Consider the following 24309-nt stretch of genomic DNA (forward strand, 5'->3'; position numbering starts at 1 on the left):
ATATGCCCCAGTACAGGGGAACACCAGGGCCAAAAAATGGGAATGGGTGGGTAGGGAAGTGGTGGGGGGGAGGGTATGGGGGACTTTTGGGATAGCATTGGAAATGTAATTGAGGAAAATACGTAATAAAAAAAATATTTAAAAAAAAAAAAAGAAGAAAGTGCTCTCGTTGAGAGTACCTGGCACTAAGAAAGTCAAAAAAAAAAAAAAAAAAAAAAAAAAAAGTCTGTGTTCCCACCAGAAAGATACTTCCTAGTCTTATTGGTATGTAAGGAAATTCTTCCAGTGATTAATAACAGCAAGTAAGAATCCCAACTCTTTGTTGCAGGTGAAATGAAAATAGCCAAAGTGACATTGTGTGGACAGAGACAATGGGTAGTACATGTATTACTCTTATACATCAGCCCTTGAACCTCGAGACTTATGTTCAACCTAAACCAAGGGATAAGATAGAATAGTTGACCCTGAGTGTCCTTTTACTTATCTATTCTTGAGAATAGTTGTTCCAGCTATTAAACTCTTAAATCTCTACTGTTTCCCCCTCTGGTAGGCTCTTTCTTGTTAAGTTACTCAGGCCTTGAACTTACTCTGTGTCCCTAACAGGTCTTGAATTTGAGACGCCTCTTACTTCTGCCTCCCAAGTAGCTAAAATTTCTGGTCTGCACTCCCTGGCTGGGTCTAAATTAGCACATTTGGAACTCATCTTGTCTGTTTGAAAGTAGAATTCTTTACTTATAGACGATTTTGTAGGTTCGAAAGCAAACTAACGTCAGGATTTGCCTTCTTGTGGTTGCTTCGTTTCATTGTTTATTTTTGAGAACCTGATTGCGTTGTGTAGGATAGGTTGACCTTGACCTGACCTGTCTGAACTCTACAGTACTCTTGGGGCCATTCCTTGTTTCTGGTTGTGATGAACTATAAAAGGTATCAATATAGCACCTGTGAAAAAAAATTCTCTGGCAGAAGAGATTGCACAGAGTATCAAATAAGTATCAAACAAGCTTTACTGCACAGAAAGGCTTCCCAGGTGTACAGATGTCTGGGGGGAGGGGAGCCAGGGTACGAAGTTCATCCAGTTCAGAATTCTCAGATTGGCAGTAAAGATGCATTTACAACTTTAGAAAGGTTTGACTGATTCCAAAATCATAGCCATCCACTTGCAAACCACGCCATGGGCTTGGAATCATGGCTCTTTAGGAATACTGAATCACTGGGGAGGCCAGAGTAACAAGGGCTAATGGGGTCTTCCCTCTGATTTAGCTGAACAGTGACGTGAATGAAGCAGCGGGGTTTATTATGTTGCTACTCTCCTTTGTGAGACTCGTGATCCGAAATAAAAGAGCTGCAGGTCCTGAAGGGGCCACCGCATTCAGGTGTTATTCCTGGCATTGTAATAGACCCCCCTATGTGGTTCACGAAGAGGCAGGAAAGTGAGACCTCTTAGGGAGAGCGTTGGTTGTAATCTATGTTTTTGATTATCGATGACAGGATCCTAAAATTACACCCAAATATCTCTCACAGGTTCTGAAATTGAGTTTCTGAAAAAAAAAGCACTGCAGAGAGTAATGGGAGGTAAAGCGCAGAGTTCCAGAGAAATGAGCTGCGAATTGAGCCTGCAATGGAAATTGATCCTATCAGTCAGCATCTGCCCTGACTCTGAGAGAAGGGGATGAGGGAGACCAAGCCAGGATGGCTGATTAAATAGGATACCAAGAAGGCTGGAGGCTAGAACTGGGCTTGCGGCTCCCTCGGGTCAGGAATGTAACTGTCAGGCTTCTCCACTGGAAGCCTGCCTCAATCTGGCAGAAAGAGAACGAAATGAAAAATGCCCTGGGCCAGAGTGGGAGTCACTGGAGCTTCCTTCCTAAGCTTCCTGCAGTGGCCGCCTTGGTGCTCCTGAGGGACGCTATCCTGGGAGACTCACACAGGACCAGCTGGCCTCATGATTCACTCCAATGGGGCTTGCCAAGAAGGCAGGTTGTGTCTGTGTGTCCTGAGGGTATGAGTGAAAAGAGAAATGGCATTGGAATCGATTCCTATCCTCAGCCCTGTCTTTGGGGTTCATGAGGAATGAGGAGCAAATATCCCATAACTACTGGTCTTGTGCATATAGTTTACTGCCCTGTTATCTAACTGGAAGCGATCTATACTGTTCTCATAGAACGGGTCTAATGGCATGCCAAGGGAACTTGGTAGGTGAGGGTGGTATTTGTATTGCACTCTCAGGAAGGCAGTATATGTTCCAATTAGCCTTACTGAAGCCCCACGTTTCCGCTGATGGAGTCACTACCTTGTGATCTGTTTCCACAACAATGCCCTTTAGAAAGCCTTGAGCGGTCATCAGTGTAACTCACCAGCGTCAGTATCCCCTTGAAATGGCTTGTTCACAGTTAGCAGCACACTAATTGAAATATCTCTACAGAAACTTTGAAACTGGAGGCAGCATAAAATGCTGACTTGAGAGGCAAGCCTTATAAAGCCATTGCTGGTTCACATTAACTTTGGCAGCCTTGAAAAGAGAAAGAGAGAGAAGGTGGCTTGGGATAAATTGTTGAAGCTTAGTCTCTCGACTTGGTCTAGCCAGAGCATCCCTGAAGAGAAGAAAGCTACCTCAGGTGCATGGCAGCTCATGGGATCCCACTTAAATGTTGTGGTGTATCTATCTCTTAGCATTTGTTGTTCATGTTTGTCTGGCTTTATTTTCCATATGTTTTTTTTTCTTGCCCTCATAGCCTCAGATGTATATTCTAATACTTAAGATCCGCCTACACTGCAGATGTGTTAGTATGTTTGTTTGGTTGATTTTTAACTACATCCAATACTCCAGTGCACTTTTCTTGGCCTCTGGATCCTAGCAAGAAGAAATGATAGTATCCTACATACAGTAGACCATTTAATCGTTAATTTGTTGATTCAAATTCTCTCCAGCTTTTAACAAGTAGGAGAAGTGGCTAGGATTGAGAATCAACGGGACTTGTGTAACATGCCCTGTTGATATGATCCAGAGCTCCCTCTGTTGACACTGACCTTGTCACACTGTATCCACATCACCATAGACACAACAAAGTTACCTACCCTTGACACAATCCTCCAAGGTGTTAAATAGATGTATCCAAACTTCTGACTCAACTGTCCATAAGCTGGAACTCCACTAAATCCATCTAACAAGCTAAACATCACGTAAGCAACAATATGCTATGGCATTATCTGTGGACCCCCCCCCCCTTCTGGTCACTGGGCTGATTAGGAGCTTTGCTTGATTGCTCTGTAGACAGGTAGCCTGGGAAAGGACCAAAATTCCAACTTCAGTTTCTCCATAATGTGTGTCTGTTTTTGTTTGAACTCGAAGCTAAAAATTGTAAGGGGTGGGGGGATCTTTTAAAAATATGTTTCTTTTGAATTTTTGAGAATTTCATGCCAAATATTGTGCATTTTGATCATATTGACCGGACTCCTTCCTCTGACTCTTTCCAGATCCATCCCTACCTCCCACATCCTCCCAGTGCCACACCCTCTTTTGTTATTACTGTGTTAATAATCCACTGAGTCCAATCTGCTCTACTCATATATTTCTGGCTGTTAGTCCACTCTGGAGCGTGGTGGATTCACGAGGGGATGTGAGACATCCTATGTGAAGGACAGTCTGCTCTCGGTAGATGCTTGTGTAAGATAGCTTTGCATTTGGAACTTGAGGATGCTGGGCCGTGAGAGCCAGGCTCTTCATCTGAGAGTTGGGGCAACAAACACATCTACTGACTGTGTTAATTAAGAATTGTAGCCGTCTAGCAGCTATGGATGAACCGGGTTTACCTGAGAGGGAAGCTGGAAATGAAAAAGGGGGTGGGGTGGCAAAAGGAGAATTAAGCCAAGACAAGGTTCTGATCAAGGCTCCAAGTTTAATATTCAGCACTGCATTTATATAGGGCAACCCTACAGACCCCATCCTTTGTTTCAGCTGGATTATGTTGCAAACCAAGGTCAGCCAGTGGGCAGACTATTCTAAGTTCCTGTGGGAAGCTGCACGAGCAACCAAGGCAGGTGACTCCACCAAGGTCAATAAGGTCCATTGTGGCAAGCACTCAAGGTCTGTTCAGCCGGCCTCAAGGTTGGAAAAGGCCTGCTCAAGGCTGGGAAGGCCACAGTCACTCCCGTGACAACAGTGGTTTTAGGCAGTCAGTCTCAGAGATGTTTGATTTCTGATAGCTTACCCGTTTCCTTGGCAGAAGAAGGAAAAGCTTGAGATTTCCTTTGGCATTGCTGGAATTCCTTTTTTTTTTTTTTTAACCTATTATCCTTAGGTTTGGTCTTCTCATTGTGTCCTGGATTTCCTTGATGTTTCGAGTTAATATCTTCTTGTATTTTGCATTTTTTTCAATTTTTATTAGATATTTTCTTCATTTACATTTCAAATGCTATCCCAAAAGTTCCCTATTACGCCCCCCACCCCCTGCCCTGCTCCCCTACCCACCCACTTAAAGCAAAGGGAGGCATGCATTCTGTGAAAACTTGACCAGGAAACAGACAACACTGCTTAGCTTTATAATCCTGGGGCTTTGGGTAAACATCTATTTTCTTAGGTAAGGAACACTGAAATGAAGCTGACTAATGTATGTAGTACAAAATAGTCTCCCACTGAAATGAAGTTAGAGCTACCCTGCTTGTTTAAGCTGATATCCGAGGCAATCAGTCACCTTATTAGTGAGGTCACTGCAAACCTTGGGAGAGCACTTTAGCACAGGGCTCCTGGAGACTTGTGACTAACCAGGAAGAGGGTGCAGAGACGCCTGCTAATACGGAAGAGATCTTGGGTTTCTTGAACGTTTCATAAATATTTGATAATAGAGCATATGTGATGTCCCCTTTACATTATAAAAGATCACTAATCTGGAAGAAACCTTGATGCTGTTCCAACGTAATTTATTGATGGTATTGCCCTAACATTTGTAGTTTTAAAGTTTGATTTCTAATGCTCACAATTTAAATATAGAAAATTAGTTCATTTATAAGGAATATTCTTCCCACTTGCCACACTGTATTGCTTGGGACCATTTTTGTCTTGTCATTCATCCCTAAATTTCACGGGGAAAGCAGCCTGAGGGCCATTGTCAGAGGCAGACACCAGGAGGCAGGTGCACATGGGAGTTCAACGCGATCTTCAGACACAAGGCAGAGAGACACCTTTCTGGCTCCTCCCAGCCTGGGTGGTTTTGTCCAGGAGGGCTGAGCAAGAGGCCACGCCCTGAACTTCTGCTTCCATGGTTTATGAGTAGAAGGGGAAAGATGTCTCCTAGCACTCTGACTCAGAATTAAATATGCGGGATTGCTATTTTTTTTATTTTTAATATTTTTATTACATATTTTCCTCAATTACATTTCCAATGCTATCCCAAAAGTCCCCCATAGCGCCCCCCACTTCCCTACCCACCCATTCCCATTCTTTTGGCCCTGGCATTCCCCTATATTGGGGCATATAAAGTTTGCAAGTCCAATGGGCCTCTCTTTCCATTGATGGCCGACTAGGCCATCTTTCGATACATATGCAGCTAGAGACAAGAGCTCCGGGGTTCTGGTTAGTACATCATGTTGTTCCAACAATAGGGTTGCAGATCCCTTTAGCTCCTTGGGTACTTTCTCTAGCTTCTCCATTGGGAGCCCTGTGATACATCCAATAGCTGACTGTGAACATCCACTCCTGTGTTTGCTAGGCCCCGGCATCGTCTCACAAGAGACAGCTATATTTGGGTCCTTTCAGCAAAATCTTGCTAGTGTATGCAATGGTGTCAGCGTTTAGAAGCTGATTATGGGATGGATCCCTGGATACGGCAGTCTCTAAATGGTCCATCCTTTCATCACAGCTACAAACTTTGTCTCTGTAACTCCTTCCCTGGGTGTTTTGTTCCCAATTCTAAGAAGGTGCACAGTGTCCACACTTTGGTCTTCATTCTTCTTGAGTTTCATGCGTTTAGCAAATTGTATCTTATATCTTGGGTATCCTAAGTTTTGGGCTAATATCCACTTATCAGTGAATACATATTGTGTGAGTTCTTTTGTGATTGTGTTATTTCACTCAAGATGATGCCCTCCAGGTCCATCCATTTGGCTAGGAATTTCATAAATTCATTCTTTTTAATAGCTGAGTAGTACTCCATTGTGTAAATGTACCATAATTTCTGTATCCATTCCTCTGTTGAGGGACATCTGGGTTCTTTCCAGCTTCTGGCTATTATAAATAGGGCTGCTATGAACATAGTGGAGCATGTGTCCTTTTTACCGGTTGGGACATCTTCTGGATATATGCCCAGGAGAGGTATTGCTGGATCCTCCGGTAGTACTATGTCCAATTTTCTGAGGAACCGCCAGACTGATTTCCAGAGTGGTTGTACAAGCTTGCAATCCCACCAACAATGGAGGAGTGTTCCTCTTTCTCCACATCCTCGCCAGCATCTGCTGTCACCTGAATTTTTGATCTTAGCCATTCTGACTGGTGTGAGGTGGAATCTCAGGGTTGTTTTGATTTGTATTTCCCTGATGATTAAGGATGTTGAACATTTTTTCAGGTGTTTCTCTGCCATTCGGTATTCCTCAGGTGAGAATTCTTTGTTCAGTTCTGAGCCCCATTTTTTAATGGGGTTATTTGACTTTCTGGAGTCCACCTTCTTGAGTTATTTATATATATTGGATATTAGTCCCTTATCTGATTTAGGATAGGTGAAGATCCTTTCCCAATCTGTTGGTGGTTTTTTTGTCTTATTGATGGTGTCTTTAGCCTTGCAGAAGCTTTGTAGTTTCATGAGGTCCCACTTGTCAATTCTCGATCTTACAGCACAAGCCATTACTGTTCTATTCAGGAATTTTTCCCCTGTGCCCATATCTTCAAGGCTTTTCCCCACTTTCTCCTCTATGCGGGATTGCTATTGCATGTTGCACTGTGTTCTTCCATCATGCTTAGGAATCATTAATACCCCAGAGTCCTATTTCCTCGTCACATCAGAGTCACAGTGCCACCGTCCAGCTTCGACTCTGACTTAAGTCATCAAGCCTGATTTGGCCACAGAACTGAGATCTATGTATTGGGAATGGAAGCATCCAGTTCACAGAATTGTTTTAAATGCCTGGCGAACCATGGCCGTCATTTCATAAACTTACACGTCTATTTTCCTAACAAATTGTCATTCTTCCGCATTCGCCATGGCAGTCACACTTAAGAAAAATAAAAATTGAAATTATCAATGAGCCATGGCTGTGGCAAAGCAGAGCCTTCTAGCTTATTCTTTCTTTACCCAATCCTGAGGCACATAGTAAGCGTTCAGTAATGCTTATGTGTTTGTCTTAGTACCCCCATTGCAAAATCAAGCTTGATCTTTCTCTCTATATTTTTACTCATATTACCCAAAATACATATATTTCTTGTGTGTCACTCACATTCCTATGATATATGAGCTCTACCTTATTAACTCTTTCCTCATGTGTTTTTTTTTTTTTCTTCTTTTTAAAAAATAGATCCCATGCGTGGCCCGAGAAAACTAGAAGTTGTGGAGGTCAAATCTCGACAAATCACCATCCGCTGGGAGCCGTTTGGATACAATGTAACTCGTTGCCACAGTTATAATCTCACAGTGCACTATGGTTACCAGGTTGGAGGGCAGGAGCAGGTGCGAGAAGAAGTGAGCTGGGATACAGATAACTCCCACCCTCAGCACACCATCACCAACCTGTCCCCGTACACCAACGTCAGCGTGAAACTCATTCTGATGAACCCGGAGGGCCGCAAGGAAAGTCAAGAACTCACGGTGCAGACGGATGAAGACCGTGAGTGCTTTTCAATGCTCTGTCTCGGTGAAATGTGTTCTTTTCCAAACAACTTGGGTTTCTTTGGACTTTGAGAGCTATGTGTTGAGAACAGGCAGAAGGACCACTCAGTGAAGCAGTACTAATATGTCTGCACACCCAACACTGGCATACTGATTAGAAAAGAAAGGACAGAAATGGAAACATGGATTGTTTAATATAATTCAGTTTCTCACAATGTTGTGCATATGCAATTCATACTGACCATTGCCATTCCCCACTCCACCCACATCATCCCTGTCCACCCTCTCTCTCCTCTCCCTTACATTTATGTTAATTCATTTTATTATTTGGACCACTTACATTAACCAAGGCTATCTGTATACCTCATGTTTAGAGATACCTACCAGAGACTGGTGGTGGTGGGCTCAGCTCTGGACACACAGCTAAGGCCAACAATCTCCTCTCCCAGAACCTTTCACGGCTAATAGTTAAGAGGTACAGTGCAGAACCCCCTACGCACTCTTCTGCTTTGACTGATGATGGATAGAGTTGATCTTTGTGTGGGGCTGGTACAGACAACTACAATTGTGTGGTTATAGGAAAAGGCAATCGTCACAGTGGTTGTATGAGTCTACAGATGCTACTGTGTAGCCCCATACCCTATCCTCCAGCTCACCTCCTTCCTGACCCTCTTCTGGGATGTTCCTCAAGCCTTAGAGGTGGTGCTGTAGGTTTTTATTTAGGTCTAGGCCCACAGCCAGTCCTTATATTTTGCTTTTGGTTAGTCATGCGGCACTTTTCTATAGGGCAAGTCTATAGTATTCTAAGTAGTTCTTAACATTTTTTATTATTCCGTTGGATCGAGCAATGCTTGTTTGAGGTTAGGTCAGTTCCACAAACTGCTTATTGGAACACTTTTACACAGCATTTCTTCTCGTTCTTCCACTAAAACCTCAATACAGACTCAGAGTAGAGTCCCACCCATGTGAGCCTGAGATTGCACAGCTGTGGCTCACCTAGATCTCTCTGACTGCTGACGCTTGCATCCCTCCCATCCCTTCTCTGTAGAATTCCTTGAACTGCAGATAGAGCTGCTATGAATCTCTTGTCTCTATGTGGTAACGTATCTTGATATGTTATCATATTTTGTGTGTGTGTGAATTATACAAACTAGTTGTAAGAATAAACCGTGTTTTTCATCTGTAACAATATGCAAGACCTGGAGTAGATTGCTAAACATCCAAAACCACAAAATCAGTCCTCACACAAAATGAGAAAGTATTACTGATAAACACGCTATTACTATTTCAACCAACACTATTGCAGATCCAACAGGAGATGAAATGTAGCCATTTCATCAGACCAGATAAGACCAGAGAGATTAAAAGCTCACCCAACTCCTTGGAGTCTCAAAGTGAGAAGTGATATAAGTTGGGAATTCTTTGGAATCCTGTCAAAGTGTCAGGATCGCTAATTTCGGATCTTTGTTTAAATTATCTTACTAGTCTCAGGAATTAAGCCTTGTGGTATTTGCAAATAAAAACGTATTGTTTCATAGCTCAGCAGCATTCAGCTAATTAGAAAAGAACTATTATTGCAAATTGTATTTTCTCAATAACCAAACAAACAAAAAACTACTTCAAAGAAGATGGGTAGAAGAAAGACAAATAGAATAATTGTCAAACAATACCAAGTCTGAAGAGAGAAGCAACAGCTCACTGTGACTTTGGTTTATCCAACATCATTTTGTTCTGGAATCACATGTTCCTGAGATGTGTATTTTGTCAGGGAGTGTATGGAAATTCTCTTTTGATCACCATTAGCAGTATCAGTGGACAGCACAGATGTTATGGCTACTTCCATAAAATCCTGACTCCTTGAACTTCTAAAAGCAAATCTTCAGCCTAAGTTCACCTGATGTCTTATTGCCTCCAGTCATTCTTCTGGATAAAATACATAAGCAAACTATTTCTCCTATTCTAAGATTTATAATTTTTGATGAATCCACTTAAGCATTCTTTTTATTATGTTATGTAATTTACTTATTTTGCATTCATCTCTGTGTCTGTATGTGTGTGGGCTCACGTCCACCACGGTGTCCATGTGGATTTCAGATGAAAACTGGCAGGACTTAGTTCAGTGTTCCACTACATAAGTCCCTAGTATGGCACTCAGGCTGTGGTCTTGGCAGCAGGTCCCTTCATCCACAGAGCCATCCCGACTGCCCCATTGAAAGTCCTCTTTCCACAGTACCTTCTGTTGCCATGTCTCTTCTAAGACATTATAAAGGTCTGCTCGTTCTTCAAGCTGTCCTTCAAGCCAACATAATTTGAATAAATCCTATTCAGTTTTAGGTTGATTCTTCTATTTCCCCTCTTTATTCCTGAACCTACATAAATATTTTCAGATGCAAATGATCATGAAATAAAACATCCAGTCATGTAAGCTGTGCCAACGCTGTGAGAAAAGGGGTGATGTCATGAGAAACCCTCTGGAGGAAACACAAAGATGAGGGAGGAGAGATAGCATTTCCTCAGGCCTGGCCTGCTGTGACTTCCGGTTGTGATAAGGGGGGTCTAACCCTGGAGTCTAGAGTACAGGCTTCCTGTAGGCTCACCAGTGCCCTTGCTGAGGAACATCATGTGTTACTTTGTTTCAACACAAAGTCCTGTTGATTTCTTCAGCCTGGGATGAAAGCCTGTATTCATTTTATATGTTGCTCAGATGCTATATGTTAGAAATGGACTTAACTCGTTTTAGAAGCGAGGCAAGTGAAATCCAAGTGGGGGGGGTGCATCTTTTCTAACCTGCATATTTAATTATTGGAGAGTCTTGAATAGCATTCACCCCAAACCATGTGCACTCGTAAAGCACTCTCCGATTAAATGCTTGGTGTCATTTAGATTACATTCAAAGGCTCTCACTCTACCTATGAGCATGCCCTCAAATAAAAATGAGTTTAAAATGTGAAATCCTTCACTTTCTTTTGAAATTTCAGGTGTCCATCCAGTTGGAGACAGAGACTTGCTGACAATTAAAAGACTATCCATATCCTCAAACAACCTAAAGTATCTTTCCAGCCTCCATTTAGAAACCTTTATTGAAAAGCTTATCCATTCATATGATGACGAACATTTGGCTATTTCCAGTTAGGAGCAATGCTGCTGTAGCAGGTCTTCTGAGCTGGCCTGCTCTGAGTTATCTTGGTAGATATAGTAGATGGATGAATGGATGGATGGATAGATAGATAGATAGATAGATAGATAGATAGATAGATAGATAGATAGATAGGTAGGTAGGTAGATAGATAGATAGGTAGGTAGGTAGGTAGGTAGGTAGGTAGATAGATAGATAGATAGATAGATAGATAGATAGATAGATAGATAGATAGATAGATGGAAGGAGCAAATGAAGATAAATGATGAATATATAATAGATGATACATAGATATATGATAGATATAGATAATAGATTATATATATACACATATATGTATGGATGATATATGGATAGACAGACAGACAGATGATAGATAGGTAGGTAGATAGACAGATATAGATGACAGATAGTGGATAAAAGATTAAATCATTTCACAAGGACTGTGTAGTTAAAATAGCTTTAGATTTTGTACAGAAATACAAATGTATCTATAGGCTATTAAGATCTACAGCCTCTGTGAATAGCTAAGACCTCCTTGGGTCCCTCTCATTCATCTGTCACCATCCTCTCTAGTCCCAGGAGCTGTCCCCACTGAATCCATCCAAGGCAGTGCCTTTGAAGAAAAGATATTTCTCCAGTGGAGAGAGCCGACACAAACATATGGGGTCATCACTTTATACGAGGTAACTTACATATTCGTTGGTAATTTACTGTTTTAAGTATAATATCTTGTGACAACATGAGCTTTCTGGTATTTTAAAAACACAATTTCATGTTTCCTTGGCAAGTTTACGACTTTCTATAGTCACAATAGTTGTTCTAGAAACAGGAGACTAAAAGTAAATTGTTTCAACTGTGCATAATTTCAAGATACATATTTGAAAAAGTTGGATCATTGTGTGTTGTGTGTTAAATATTAAGACAGCATAACACTTTTAAAGTCACTGTTATTGAAAGTAATAAATATTTTGAAATATACATTGATGAGGAAGCAATCACTGAGTCCTACTCTTTCCTAGCTACCTGGTGCTTTTTCCCCCCACTGATTAAAGAGTATGGATTATCCAATTAGGAAAGTCAATAAAAAAATTGTCTCCACAATAACCATAGAATAATCTTTTTTGGTTCCTTTATATCAACATATATTTCTTAGACTTCATTGACACCATTTTGTCTGCTGAAACAAATCAAACAGTTGAGTGACAGTAGCCAAAAAAAAAAAAAGAGAGAATTTGATACACTGTTCAAGAACAAAATAACAGCAATAACAGGGTGACAGCCATCTTCACATCATCCTGAGCATCGTTTCATTGTGTCTGTTGTCATAGAAACAGGCAGGTGCATTTTTTTAAAACTAGCATTTATTTGAATGCAAATTCAACAAAATTATATGTTGTAAAACTCGTAAAAATTATGGCCGATCTGCATATGGATCTGCCTGAATACCTCTCAGCGGTACTGACAGGAGTCTGAGCAGATGAGCTGTCAGAGATGTTCTCCACCAGCCCTCTCTCTGACCCTCCAGAGTCCCTCACCAGTTCCAGAAAGTGGTGTTGAAATGCAAAAACAACAACAACCACCATCATCATCATCATAATAGAAAGAAAAGTGAAGAGCAGTAGAAGGAAAGTCTTGCTTTTACTGGCTGTTTTATTGTAACAATACGAAGTTACAGAAATCCATGGCTCAGCTTCTATGGAGATGCTTTACAGTCAAGTCAAGCAAGGTCAATTTTATTTTCTTCCATGATGAAAATACTTCATATTTTGGGCCCTCTAATAGTGTTTGGACATCGATTTTATAGAGTCTAATCTGAGAGAGAGAAGAAAAAAAAAGGAATTTTTACTGGACTAGCTACACATTGAAGTTCGTTTTAAGACCCAGGCAGTCTGTCTGTTTGTCCCCAAAGCCACAGGTTGCTCTCCAGAGAGACAGAAACTAATAGCAAGATTCTTTCTCTCTAATTCCAGCAGACATTTATCTTTGTGTGAGAAGTAACTTCAGCATGGAAACAACAGGGAAAATAACATTTACAATGAAGACCCCATTTATCTCTCTGACTTAGTGGCCAGGCTGTCCCAGTCAAACCCTGATCTAAATGCTGCTCCAGTGTGGATGTTCGGATATGCCATAAATCAAGGTTCTAGCAATCAGATATTTGCAAGTAGAGCAGGCTGGCTTATTTTTCTACAGATCCAAAGGGGGAAATATCACATATTTGAATCGGGTCTAAATGACTAAATGTGTTTTCTAGGTATCAAATCTGTTTCTCCGGTTTCTAAGTATGAGAGTATGAGACAGAGAGTAGTTCTGGGTCCTCAACGAAGAGCTTAGGTGGCATCTGGCGGGGGGGGGGGGTGCTCTTCCTTTCCCGAGACCTCAGTGCTCACAAGACATGGTTCGCTTGCCTTACAAGACTGTGAACAGTCTCTCCTGCCGGAGCAGACGATCAATCCTGCCATCGAGTCACATTTGAGTATAGGTAAAGGTTATCATGGTTGGTAATGCTTTCATAATAAATGTGTTCCCGGAGGGATGTTAACGTACCTAGATGATTTGGGATAAAATAAAATAGACTGTCTGCTATAGATATAAACACATAAGCTGAGTTTTGATTCTCCTTGAGTTTTCCTTTGTCTCTTAGAAAAAGTCTACTCAAGCATTGGTGCTTGAATATCACTAACAGCATTCTTTGTTTTTAGACCTTACAGCGGTACATATTCTCCCATTCTTCTGTCCTTATTCTAAATCTGCCCTCTTCTAGTTGGCCTTCTTTTCTGTTCCCCCCTTGCCAGGGTTCTGACCCAGACCTTCTCAGACTTGTTTCTCAATTTTGCCATTTTGTTTGTCAATTATGTCCCCAAAATCCAGGTCAGGCAGTTATGTCCATCCTCAACAGACATCCAAACCCGTGAAGCGGACGCATGTTCAAAGTAGAATACACATTGCAATTTTTCTTTCAGGAGTCAACCACTGTTAGAACTAGATACAAGTCCAAAATTACGTAAGGCAGAAATCACACAGCAGTTCCAGTTATCTATTTAGAGGAATACAATTTAGTGTTAGTGAAAGCACGGCTCATTCCAATTACACATCCCCTGTGAGGTCACCAGCCTACATAATGCAAAAGTAAATACAAGGCACTTTCATGACTGATATGCAAAGCTAATCTCATGAGAACGCCCTAACAAAAATTTAGAGGACATTCTTGCGTCACATCTCTCTGAGTATGGACAAAAGGCCCTGGAAGACACATGGGAAAGATCAATAGGGTTTAAACTTCATAGTGATGACAGACAGACACTGAACTATCTAGACATTCACAACACATTTGGAGGGGTTATTTTCAATACAACTGGCAGCAAATGGGCTGATGGTTGTGGTACACACAGACTTGATACAGACTAGTAGGTACAATCCAAGAACCCTTTGGGGAGATGAATGAGGAGTGGGAGGAGGTGACTCTACCTCCCCTACAAGCTGAGCTTAACAAATTAGAGAAATTTAAACAAGAAGTGAATGTGCTGGATTTTGTATAATTGTATAATGTACAATTCTGACCAGTGGCATGAAGAAATATCGACATATATAGACCATTGCTAGGAAATATATGTTGCCTCTTTTGCAGGCAATTTGAGAGTACCCACAATAATTTAAACATTGGATATCGAATCTATTTCTAGAAGTCTGTCAGTGAGTAATACTGCCAAGTGTATAACATATAGGCACTGCACCTCACTAGTTTTACCTCTCAGCCGCCTATAATGACCATGAGAGCTGCATCTCTACAGGTACATGCTCACTATGTATAAGACATTGAAAGAAGACAAAAACAAGCATACTGCTTATATTCTCCATTACCAACCATGGAAAGGAACAGTGCCAAACCCAGACACTTTAGCCTCATGTGCAGTGAGCCCAAAAAGTTCAGTTTGACTCAAAGTGAAACAGAGTGATCGAGTTGCCTGCCATTGGGGCCACTGTGAATTAAGAGCTGAAACAGCTCAAGATCACGAGTCTAGATAACTGACTACTCAGTCATCCTTGTCCGAGCTTGGTAACCTTGAAAGAGGAAGGAATGAGAGCCCAGGAGTCATGTAAGGGGGCCTAGCTTGCCACTCAGTGCCGCTCAACAACTATAATGACGCTTTCAGAAAAAGTACAAAAGGATCCAAGGTGAAGCAACCTTTCCATTGCTTCCTTTAAATGATTAACTAGTAGTTGCCATAGAGATAGCGCAGCGGTTAGGAGCACTGCCATCTCTGCCTGAGAACCTTAGTTCAGTTCCTAGCACCTCACAGCTATCTGTAACTCCCACCCTAGATCTGATCTCCTTTTCTGGACTCTGTGAGCAGAATATGTGGTTCAGGAACATACAATCTAACATTCATGCAATAGATGTCAAATAAAAATAATCAAATCTTGAAAAAAAAAACCAACAAGGTAAATATGTTATCTCTGGAAGTTATTTATTATTTATTACTACTACTTTCTCTTGCGTTGTCCTCCCCAGAATTTAACAGCCACGTTCTTCCCCTCCAAGCTTTCTGAATTTTTCACATCACTCCACTTTTAACCATGGGCCTCTGCCCTCCCACAGCTCTTGTCCAACCCCCTCCTAGAGCATACTCCTGCCGTGCTTTTAGTATTTCCTTCAAATACCGCATTTCTCACAGAGTACCTTGGCCCCTTTCACCCCTGAAATCAAATTTAATTATCCATTCCTTTGTGTTCACAGAGCAAATCGCCCAGACCCCAATTAAAGACCTATATTTTATGCTGGCTGCAATTACCATCATCTCGAGGCTCCCCTGTAGATTTTGGTCCCCCTAAAAGGCTATTCCATTTGGGCTCTCTGTGAACCTCACAGTGTAGAATCAGAGACTTGAAGGAGAAAGCAGGGGAGGATAATTCTAGAGAATTCCAGGCACTTAAGTGCAATCAGAAATCATCCAATGCAAGCAAGGGCTTATTCCCTCTCACCAGTTTAACACCCTTCATTCCCTACCCCTTCATTCAGGTGTCACTTTGCTTTTGTCCAGGGGCATCCCATTAAATTACTGGGACCCACCAGAGGGCAATCGGCATCCTTTAGAGTGGCCCCATTAAAACATTTTCTGCCCTCAATCAGCAATGTAGAACTGGTATAAAAGCTTTTCCCAAACTTTTCTCCCGGGAGCCTCTCACCCCCTCCCCACCCATTGCATTTTCTACTGTTGAGTGCTAATAGGTACTTAATAAGCACTTGTTGAATGACCAACTGAAAGTATGAAAGGCCGGATGTAAGGATTATGTTCTGCTTGAGCTTGACAGGATGCTGTGGGACCTTGAATTCTGCTGCTGAGGCCAACAGCTGCTCACTGCTTGCAACCTCGGTGGCAGGAGGCAGTTAGAGAGTTGGCTGCCTGCCTCCTGGTCCTGGGGGAGCAGTTTAATTTCTAACATTTAGACTCCTATAGGTCTAGGGGATGGGAGCTATGGACTTTCTGGCACAGATTGCATATATGTGCATAAGTCTTTAGGGGTAGATAAGAGAATTCATAACTTTGAGAAAGGCATGAGTTTCTATCTCCTTATATTTTGTAAGGAACGAGGAGTGGAGTCTGTAATTTTTACCAAAGTATTAAAGGGTTGAAGCCAAAACAGGGCTACAAACCTCCAGTCTGAGTCAGTTTGGGGCCACCTGACGATCAGCCCCTGTGGCGTTGAGGCCAGCAGGGAAGCCTGTGCTTCTCAGTGTGTGCCAGCGGAGCTGGGACCCCACTTTGCCACAGTGTGAATACTCGCATGCACTCGGGCACTCCCCAGTCGTCTTTCATAGAAAATATGCCAAAGGCCAAGTAGTTACAGATCACGATGGGACCACAAGCAAGAATCAGGCATGACTCAGGCCTCCAAAGGGTGGTATAGTTATTACAGGAATACTCCTCTGTCTCGAACCTATTTAAGTCATGATTTCAGACTAAGCAGTAGGCTCACGGCATCCATGACTCATCGCCATGTACAACGTAGGAACCCAACTGCAGCAGCTCGACTTGGAGCACCAGACTTAGGAGAATTAACAAACAGGCAGATGCGCGACTCTGACGTGAGGCATGGATGGACCCATCTTTATACTAATGTCACCTGAGTTCTCATCAAAATCTTCCTCCCCTGGACCATTTCTCTCTCTCTGTTCCTGAATCTCCATTCCCAGTCTGGACTTCTCTCGGACCCTGTTTCTGTCATGTGTACCTGTCTACACAGACATTTCCAATGCCCACATCCTTCCTTAAATGTGCACTTACCATTCCATTCCTTCCAATCAGGAGGACGGTCTTTTGAACAAGGCCCAAATGAAACCATGCCCCAGCCCTCTCCATACTGGTACTGGCGACCTGTCTCTAGTGCCTGTCTAGTTTTCCCATAACTTTTAGAATTTTTTTCCTTTTTTTTTTTTTTTGATGCCTCAATCCCAATGTACTTTTAGCCTGTGAAACTATATTCTGTCAGACATAATGTACATGGTTCTAGCCACTGGATTCTACCACAATTCCCTGTGGCTTTTCTATTGTCTTTATTAACCATTCAAATACCACCTGGCAACTACCTGTTGTTGTTTTAACAAATCAAATTGTTTTATTTTTTTTACAGCAAAAATGTTCAAAGTTTGCTTGTTGGATATGTCCAAATCTTTTATCTTGATGTGTAGATTTAAGTACAAAGGGGCCCATGCCAACCCCCAGAGCCTGAAGAGACCTCACAGGTCTTTCATGTTCACTCCTTGGGTCCAGGGAACTCCTGCTGCAGGACTTAATCTAGATTCTAACCCCAAATCCTGACTGGTCCTTTATAGAGTTCAAAACATCTCAGGTTTGCCAGCATCTCTTCCTCAGGCATTTAGAATGGCTGTGTGGACTTTCTCCCTGACAACGCTTCTTATATTACCATTCCGTTTGTTTCTTCCATAGTGTTTCTAACTGATATATTTTATTTATTGTTGGATCCCTCAGTTCCACCACACCCAGGCCAGGTTCTTCACTTCGTAAAGTCAGTGTCTGGTCTTTCTGCTAGCCACAGCTCCTTCGTTCAGTCAACATATAAACAGTCTCAGCAGATGTGACTCTGTAGAGAGCGCAGTACTAAGGCAATTCAGTCCTGTTGTAGGCAGTCAAGCAAGAGCAGTGTCCATGGTACCGTGCAGAAGTGTTCCCTCCCAGAGCAGAGACTAGCATGATACATCGTTTGTGTATTCAGAAACACAGCAAGATTGTGGCTGTCCACAGGTCTGAGACAAGAAGCAGAGGGTCTGAGCCTTTCCACATTTGCTGTGCTGATGTTCAGAGCCAAAGCAGTAGGGTGGTCAAGAAGACTGAATTGCCCTCTATGTGCTGTAGCCATCCCTATAACTCCACTCACCATAACTGAGGGATTACAGCTGCCCCTTCCCCCCACCATCCTGCTCACCTCACGAGGCAGGAACAGCATTGAGGCACTAAGCAGACCCCCAGAACACAGTGCTGGGGACATATTCGGAGGCACTCTGAAAATAGTTCAAGTTTATAAACTGCTGTACAGACCACCTCCCTGCCTGTGGTGGCACGATTGGCTCACAGTTGTCCAATCCTGAGATGGGAACTGCGGTAGGAATGGCCGGGAGCAGACGAGACCTCAGGTGACTGTGAGCAAACAGGACAGAACAGACTTTGGGGAGGCAGGTTCAAGGAGACAGCTCATTTAGTGTGAAGCAGGGAATGGTAGGAGCTTTTGGGGTGAGTATATATCACTGGCCAGGGCCAGGGTGCTGGGGACGTATTATTTGCATGAGGAGGATGTCCACTGCTGCTAGATCTGGCTGTATAAGGGGAGAGGAAGTCTAACTTGGCTACTGGGCCATGTGACCTCCTCTGGTAGAACAGAGATACAGATGGGGTGGGCAGGTGGGTCCTATTCCTGCTAATCTTAGGACAAGATTTCAGGGGTTGGGACATGATGCCTTAACCCCACTCTTGCCCCAGTTGGTTCAGGTTACACTGCCACATTCCACTCTGGAGGGTTCGGGATGGAGTGCTAATCCAGAAAGCAGGCACACAAAGGAGGCGCCACTACAGTCCTTGCTGGCCACTGGGAGTAGCTGGTTTCTCATCTTCTCAACCTCCTCAGCTTCTGGAGGTTCAAGAGGCAGGTTACTAGCAGGTCTGCCTGACTCCCATGACGCCATCTACTGTGGCGATTAATATACATGGCAAACATTCCCTTTCCAAGGCTCAGGTGATTCAATCTAAATATTCTTTCAAAGAGGTCTTCTTAATTATAATGACATGGTGTAAATATAAGGAAAAAAAAAGAATGTCAATTATCACTCAGTATAATAACAGCGTTAGCGTTCTTGCACATAAATTACAAGTAGGCTTACTTATTTAGAAGCATGGAAAGTGTTCAGTTTTGCAATTTAAAACTTTTGAATATGCCACGTTTAAAAATTATGTCATTACAACCAGTAGAAGTTAGTAATCACCACTAAAGTGTGTGCTCTTGAGTAGCTGATGAACTATCATATTGAAATCATTTTTAAAAATCACTTGAAAAGGCAAAATTTAAAGGCACCTATGTTTCGTTTATTTTCAAACATTCCAGCCTCATCTCAAAAAAGAAAAAAAAAAAAAAAAACCGAGAATGTCTATTCCATGGTGAGAATCTTGAATATATCTAGAGTCACCCTCGAGGGGGAGCGGGGGTAAGGGTTGGGACAGCTGCTAGTTACTCAGAGCAATTTAAATCTCAATTTGATTTGATTAAAATGAAATGAAATGCGCAGTTCCTAATCTCCATAGCCATATTTCACATTCTCAATGGTCCCATGTAGCATTTGGCCACTGTGTTGATTAATAGGGAATAGAAAATTTCCACCATGACAGACAGTTCTGCTGTTGGACAATATTCTGAAAAATGTCAATGACTCTGACCCATAATAGCTGTCCATTTGCAGCCTAGAGACTTCCTGGCAGGCCTCTTGGATTTATTTTTGGAGCGGACACTGACAGCCACATGGATGGAAACAGTTCAATGCGGCCTTGTTTGGGAAATACAAGTATCCTATTCATGGCCAAAGATTCGAGATGAGGCCTCTGTTCTTGTCAGTGTCTGTCGCTCTAACCAATTACCAATTTTTCCCCTAAATCAGCTGTTAAGGCTCATTGAAATCAAACAATTTCACTGTATCAGGTTGTGGTAAACACGTCCTTCACATTTTAACCTACTGGCTCTAAGTCCTTCCCTCTAGAAAGGTAACAACTCATAAACTCATGCTGAGTCCCAATCCCTCCTCAGCTGACCAGAGCTTGGAAGCATCATCTAGCCATTGTGGGATAAAGATGTGATCTCCATCCATGCTCTCTGTGATCGTCATCGAGGTCTTATTCCTTTGCAGATCACCTACAAAGCAGTCAGTTCCTTTGACCCGGAAATAGATTTATCCAACCAAAGTGGGCGAGTCTCAAAACTGGGAAATGAAACCCATTTTCTGTTCTTTGGCCTGTATCCTGGAACGACGTACTCCTTCACCATCAGAGCCAGCACAGCGAAGGGGTTTGGACCTCCGGCAACAAACCAGTTCACCACAAAAATATCAGGTATCATACACTGATGAGTTATGCCTTGCATCAGAAGCGATGTTTTTGTGCCTTTTCAGTGCTAAGATAGAGATAAAATGCAAAGAAACAACATGGCGGTAAATTTTATTAGTACAACTCTGGGTACCTAAAACAGACTCATAGAATACAATAAATACCATGAGGATTTAGCGTCTGGGATATGGCCCTCATGTATTTAGGCATGGCTAGTTTTACCAGTTCTCCTTGAAGGACTTCAGTACAATGCAGAAGGTTCCGGTGAGGTTCTCTCTGGTCACCAGAGAAGCAGGGCTGGAGCGACTCTGACAAAAACCGCAAACTCAGCATTGAAGCAGCACATGCGCTCTACCAGGCCTCAGACTGCGCCTCTGGTTGCTTTCCCTCCTACAAAGAGACAGCGTGCAGGGTGGTATCAAACACCCATGTGCTCCAGCTTTTTACAGATCCAATTATATCATCCCCCAAAATATATAGTTTGAAGAATAATTCCGGCATATCCGCCTGTGCAGAAAACGTCTGTGTTCCTCAGGAGGAAGTTAGCTTGCCATCTGGTATGGGATGTTTAACCACAATAAACAGAATTCCATGAACATTTTCTTATTTTTCTTTTCTCTTTCCCCTTTGGCTGAGAGTGGGGAAATATTTGGGTTTTTTTGGATTGAGCTTTTTGTGGCATGTTTTGTTAGTCATCCCTCTGTCGCTGTGATGAAAATACTTGATTTCCTTCTGTTTCAGCCAAACCTTGTATAAAACAGGAGATGAAGGGAAATAAATACAAATTAAATTAAAAAAAAAAAACATGTTAAGTATTGCTGAACTAGCCCTCAGAGCTGGTGAGAAAAAAAGGGGGGGGGGGACTTGAAAGAGGAGAGCTTTTTTTTTACAGTTCAAAGGTCTCGAACCATGGATGCCTGGCACCATCACTCTGGATCTAAGATGCTGTTGCTCGTCCTGGTGAGAAGCACATGATAGAACATAGCTGCACACCTCCTCTGTGCCTGGAAAGCCAGGCAATAAAGGAAAGATTCTGGGGCAAAATCCACCCTTGACATCCTTCCCCTCTGTGGCTCATCAGTCTGAAAGGCTTCTTCTGCCTTTCCTAATAGTCTCTTCCGGTACAAGCTCATCAGTCAGGAGGTCCTTTGGTAAGATTCGCAGTCTCCTAAGCTGCTCAGGACTCCGAAGCACTGTATGCAAAGAACCACGCATCCAAGCTTCCTGGTGACATTTTTATATCCAAATGATAGCACGACATATCCATATCAAAACATAAAAATGTAGAGAGTTAGGAAAAGGGCTCACCAGCTCCAAGGACTAGTTCAGTAATATTCATCATGGGGTGTTTTTTAAATATTTATTTCCCTTCATCTCTGTTTTTATAAAAGGTTTGTTTGAAAACAGAAGGAAATCAAGGTTCAATATTTTAAGTGCTCCAGGAGGTTTGGAGAGAAAAGGTTTTTTTTTTTAAATTATAACTTAAGGAATATTTTTATACATCTTGATGTTTTTATGTGCACAAACTTGACTTGAAATCTAACATATATCCCAGAACAGAGTTGGAAAATAAGTTTTACTTGGGAGGTTAAAAAAAAAAGGCATAGGTGGGCAAACAGAAGCATAGAATAGTTACTGGACGGAATAAGAATTCCAGAACACTGGGATGCTTTGGCTCTGTGTCCTATGACCCTAAGTGAGTACACCACTAGTATGGTATTACCTATTGTGTTAATTTTTCATGGTGACTTAAAGAGAGCATGTATACCCATGAGTATTACTTCCAACAAAGTTTTTTTCCCCAAATACAGAGCATATTTCTGTGAGTATTAACATAAGGGAGATGTTCCATTAGAAAAATAATTAAACTTTCTCACATATTGTATAAAAATTCCGACGAGTATGAGCCTGGCCACCTCCAGTTCATAAAATTCTATCCAAAAGCAAAGAAACTTGACATTTCATTTGCTCTATACAAGCTCACCCAAAGTAATGATTTGACTTTTATGGAATTAAAACCACGTTGTGAGGCTTGGCTCTCAGCTACTCGGGGAACCTTGGTTGGATTGCTTAATCCTAGAATTTCAGGGCCAGCCTTAGGAAACAGCAAGACCTCAGGGAAGGGAAGGGGAGAGAGGGAGGAGGTTGGGTTGTAGTTCCTCATCTCTACTCTATTTTCATGCACCTAAGGGAAGGAGCGATGCTTGCATCCAGCACATCACGTCGCTGCATGTTGGGAAGTAGAGTCAACTCCTAATGGAATGAGAGTGGACTTTGAACTTTTAGAAAAGAAATTAATAGATGTGACTGATAACTCACATTTGTTCCATAGAGATTTTTCCCCCCATGTAAGATATTTTGAGTGTGTTCACAGAAAGTGATCTCTAGCTGACTCATTAGACACCCCTGCCTGCAGGTGGTTGAGACTGGAGGCTCCTGCATCACAGCGCCATGCTGTGGAGAGTCTGTCTGAATCTGTCTCAGGAGGGGAGAGATTACTGTAGTGCCTAGTTGCTATAGGCTAGGCTAAGACAGTATTTCTAGAGAAGAAAAAAAAAGGCCAGAAATAACTAAAGAGGGCCCTTTGCTGAGAAATTATTGATAGCTGATGTGTGTGTGTGTGTGCGTGTGTGTGTGTGTGTGTGTGTGTGTGAGAGAGAGAGAGAGAGAGAGAGAGAGAGAGAGAGAGAATGAATATCATTCTTTTATTTCTTCATTTTAAACCTGTGGTCAGTGGTGGATTTCCTGTGCTCCAGTGGATGGGCCCACACCCATACACATATGGGCCCTAACCAGACTTGTTATTTAAAACAAAGAAGAAAGACAAAGACATGAGGTTGGGAAGGATTTGTTGAAGAGGGAACTAAGGACATGACTGTGCTTCCTTGTATAAAAGTATGAAATCCTCGAGAATAAAGAATCAACTTTTAAAACAGTTTCTGTTAGGAAGAGAACTGGTCTGTAGCTTATTTTGCTTGGAGAACTGTCTCTTCGAGCTACCATAACAATGGGGGTTAGTCGCTCCTGTTGTAAGAGACTCCTAAACTGAAGCCCCAGAGAGGATTCCTGTACCTCCAGCTCACACAGCCCAAGCTGGCCTCAAGTTCACCATGCAGCTGAGGATGACCTTTGACTGATCCTCTTGCCTCTGCCTCCCAAGTGCCATGATTCTGGGCCTGCTCCACTATGCCTAGTTTATAGGATGCAAGGAATTGAACTCAGGGCTTAGTGTATGATATGCAAACATTATACCTACTGAATTGCATCCCCATGTTTAAAGTGACCTACACCCCCTGTGCTGAATAACATTATATGGAAGAGAAAGCCAAACCCAAGCTGTGCTCTTTCTCTGTTTCTCATGTGTTCCCCACTTCCCTGCTTTTGCCAAGAATCCACCGCAACAGGTCTCTCCGGCACTAACCATCATCCAATCCCTTGGATGAATCTTTAATACATATAAACAAACAAACAAACAAACAAACAAAAGAAAACAACCTTGACTTTAATGGGGAAGCACCACCACACTCAGGTTTATACTGCTGGGGATTATTCCCAAACTTCTATATGCTTTTAAGGCACACTGTATATTTCCATAACAATATACATATTCTAAGATGGTTTGCTATCAAAAAAAAAAAAAAAAGAAAGAAAGAAAAAGAAAAAACCATACTGTGAGCCGGTAGCCGGGACACAAATTGAACAGCATCACTATGAACAACACCAACACCTCATAAGCCCCCTCTGCCCCTCCCCA

The 24309-nt window shown here is 42.2% G+C and overlaps 1 protein-coding gene across 4 annotated transcripts in view; it reads left to right on the top strand.

Moving 5' to 3' along the window:
• Ptprm (protein tyrosine phosphatase receptor type M) overlaps positions 1-24309 on the top strand; it is a 688723-nt gene that overhangs the window by 385200 nt on the left and 279214 nt on the right. For all 4 annotated transcript variants that reach the window (XM_029470944.2, XM_085832583.1, XM_085832584.1 and 1 more), the window contains exons 8-10: positions 7501-7809; positions 11524-11633; positions 20360-20561. In XM_029470944.2, the coding sequence (XP_029326804.1) occupies positions 7501-7809; positions 11524-11633; positions 20360-20561 (621 nt within the window). The remainder of the gene's footprint in view (positions 1-7500; positions 7810-11523; positions 11634-20359; positions 20562-24309) is intronic.

Source organism: Mus caroli, unplaced genomic scaffold (genome assembly GCF_978045245.1).
Source record: "Mus caroli unplaced genomic scaffold, Mus_caroli_1 scaffold_18, whole genome shotgun sequence".
In the NCBI taxonomy this organism is placed as follows: Eukaryota; Metazoa; Chordata; class Mammalia; order Rodentia; family Muridae; genus Mus; species Mus caroli.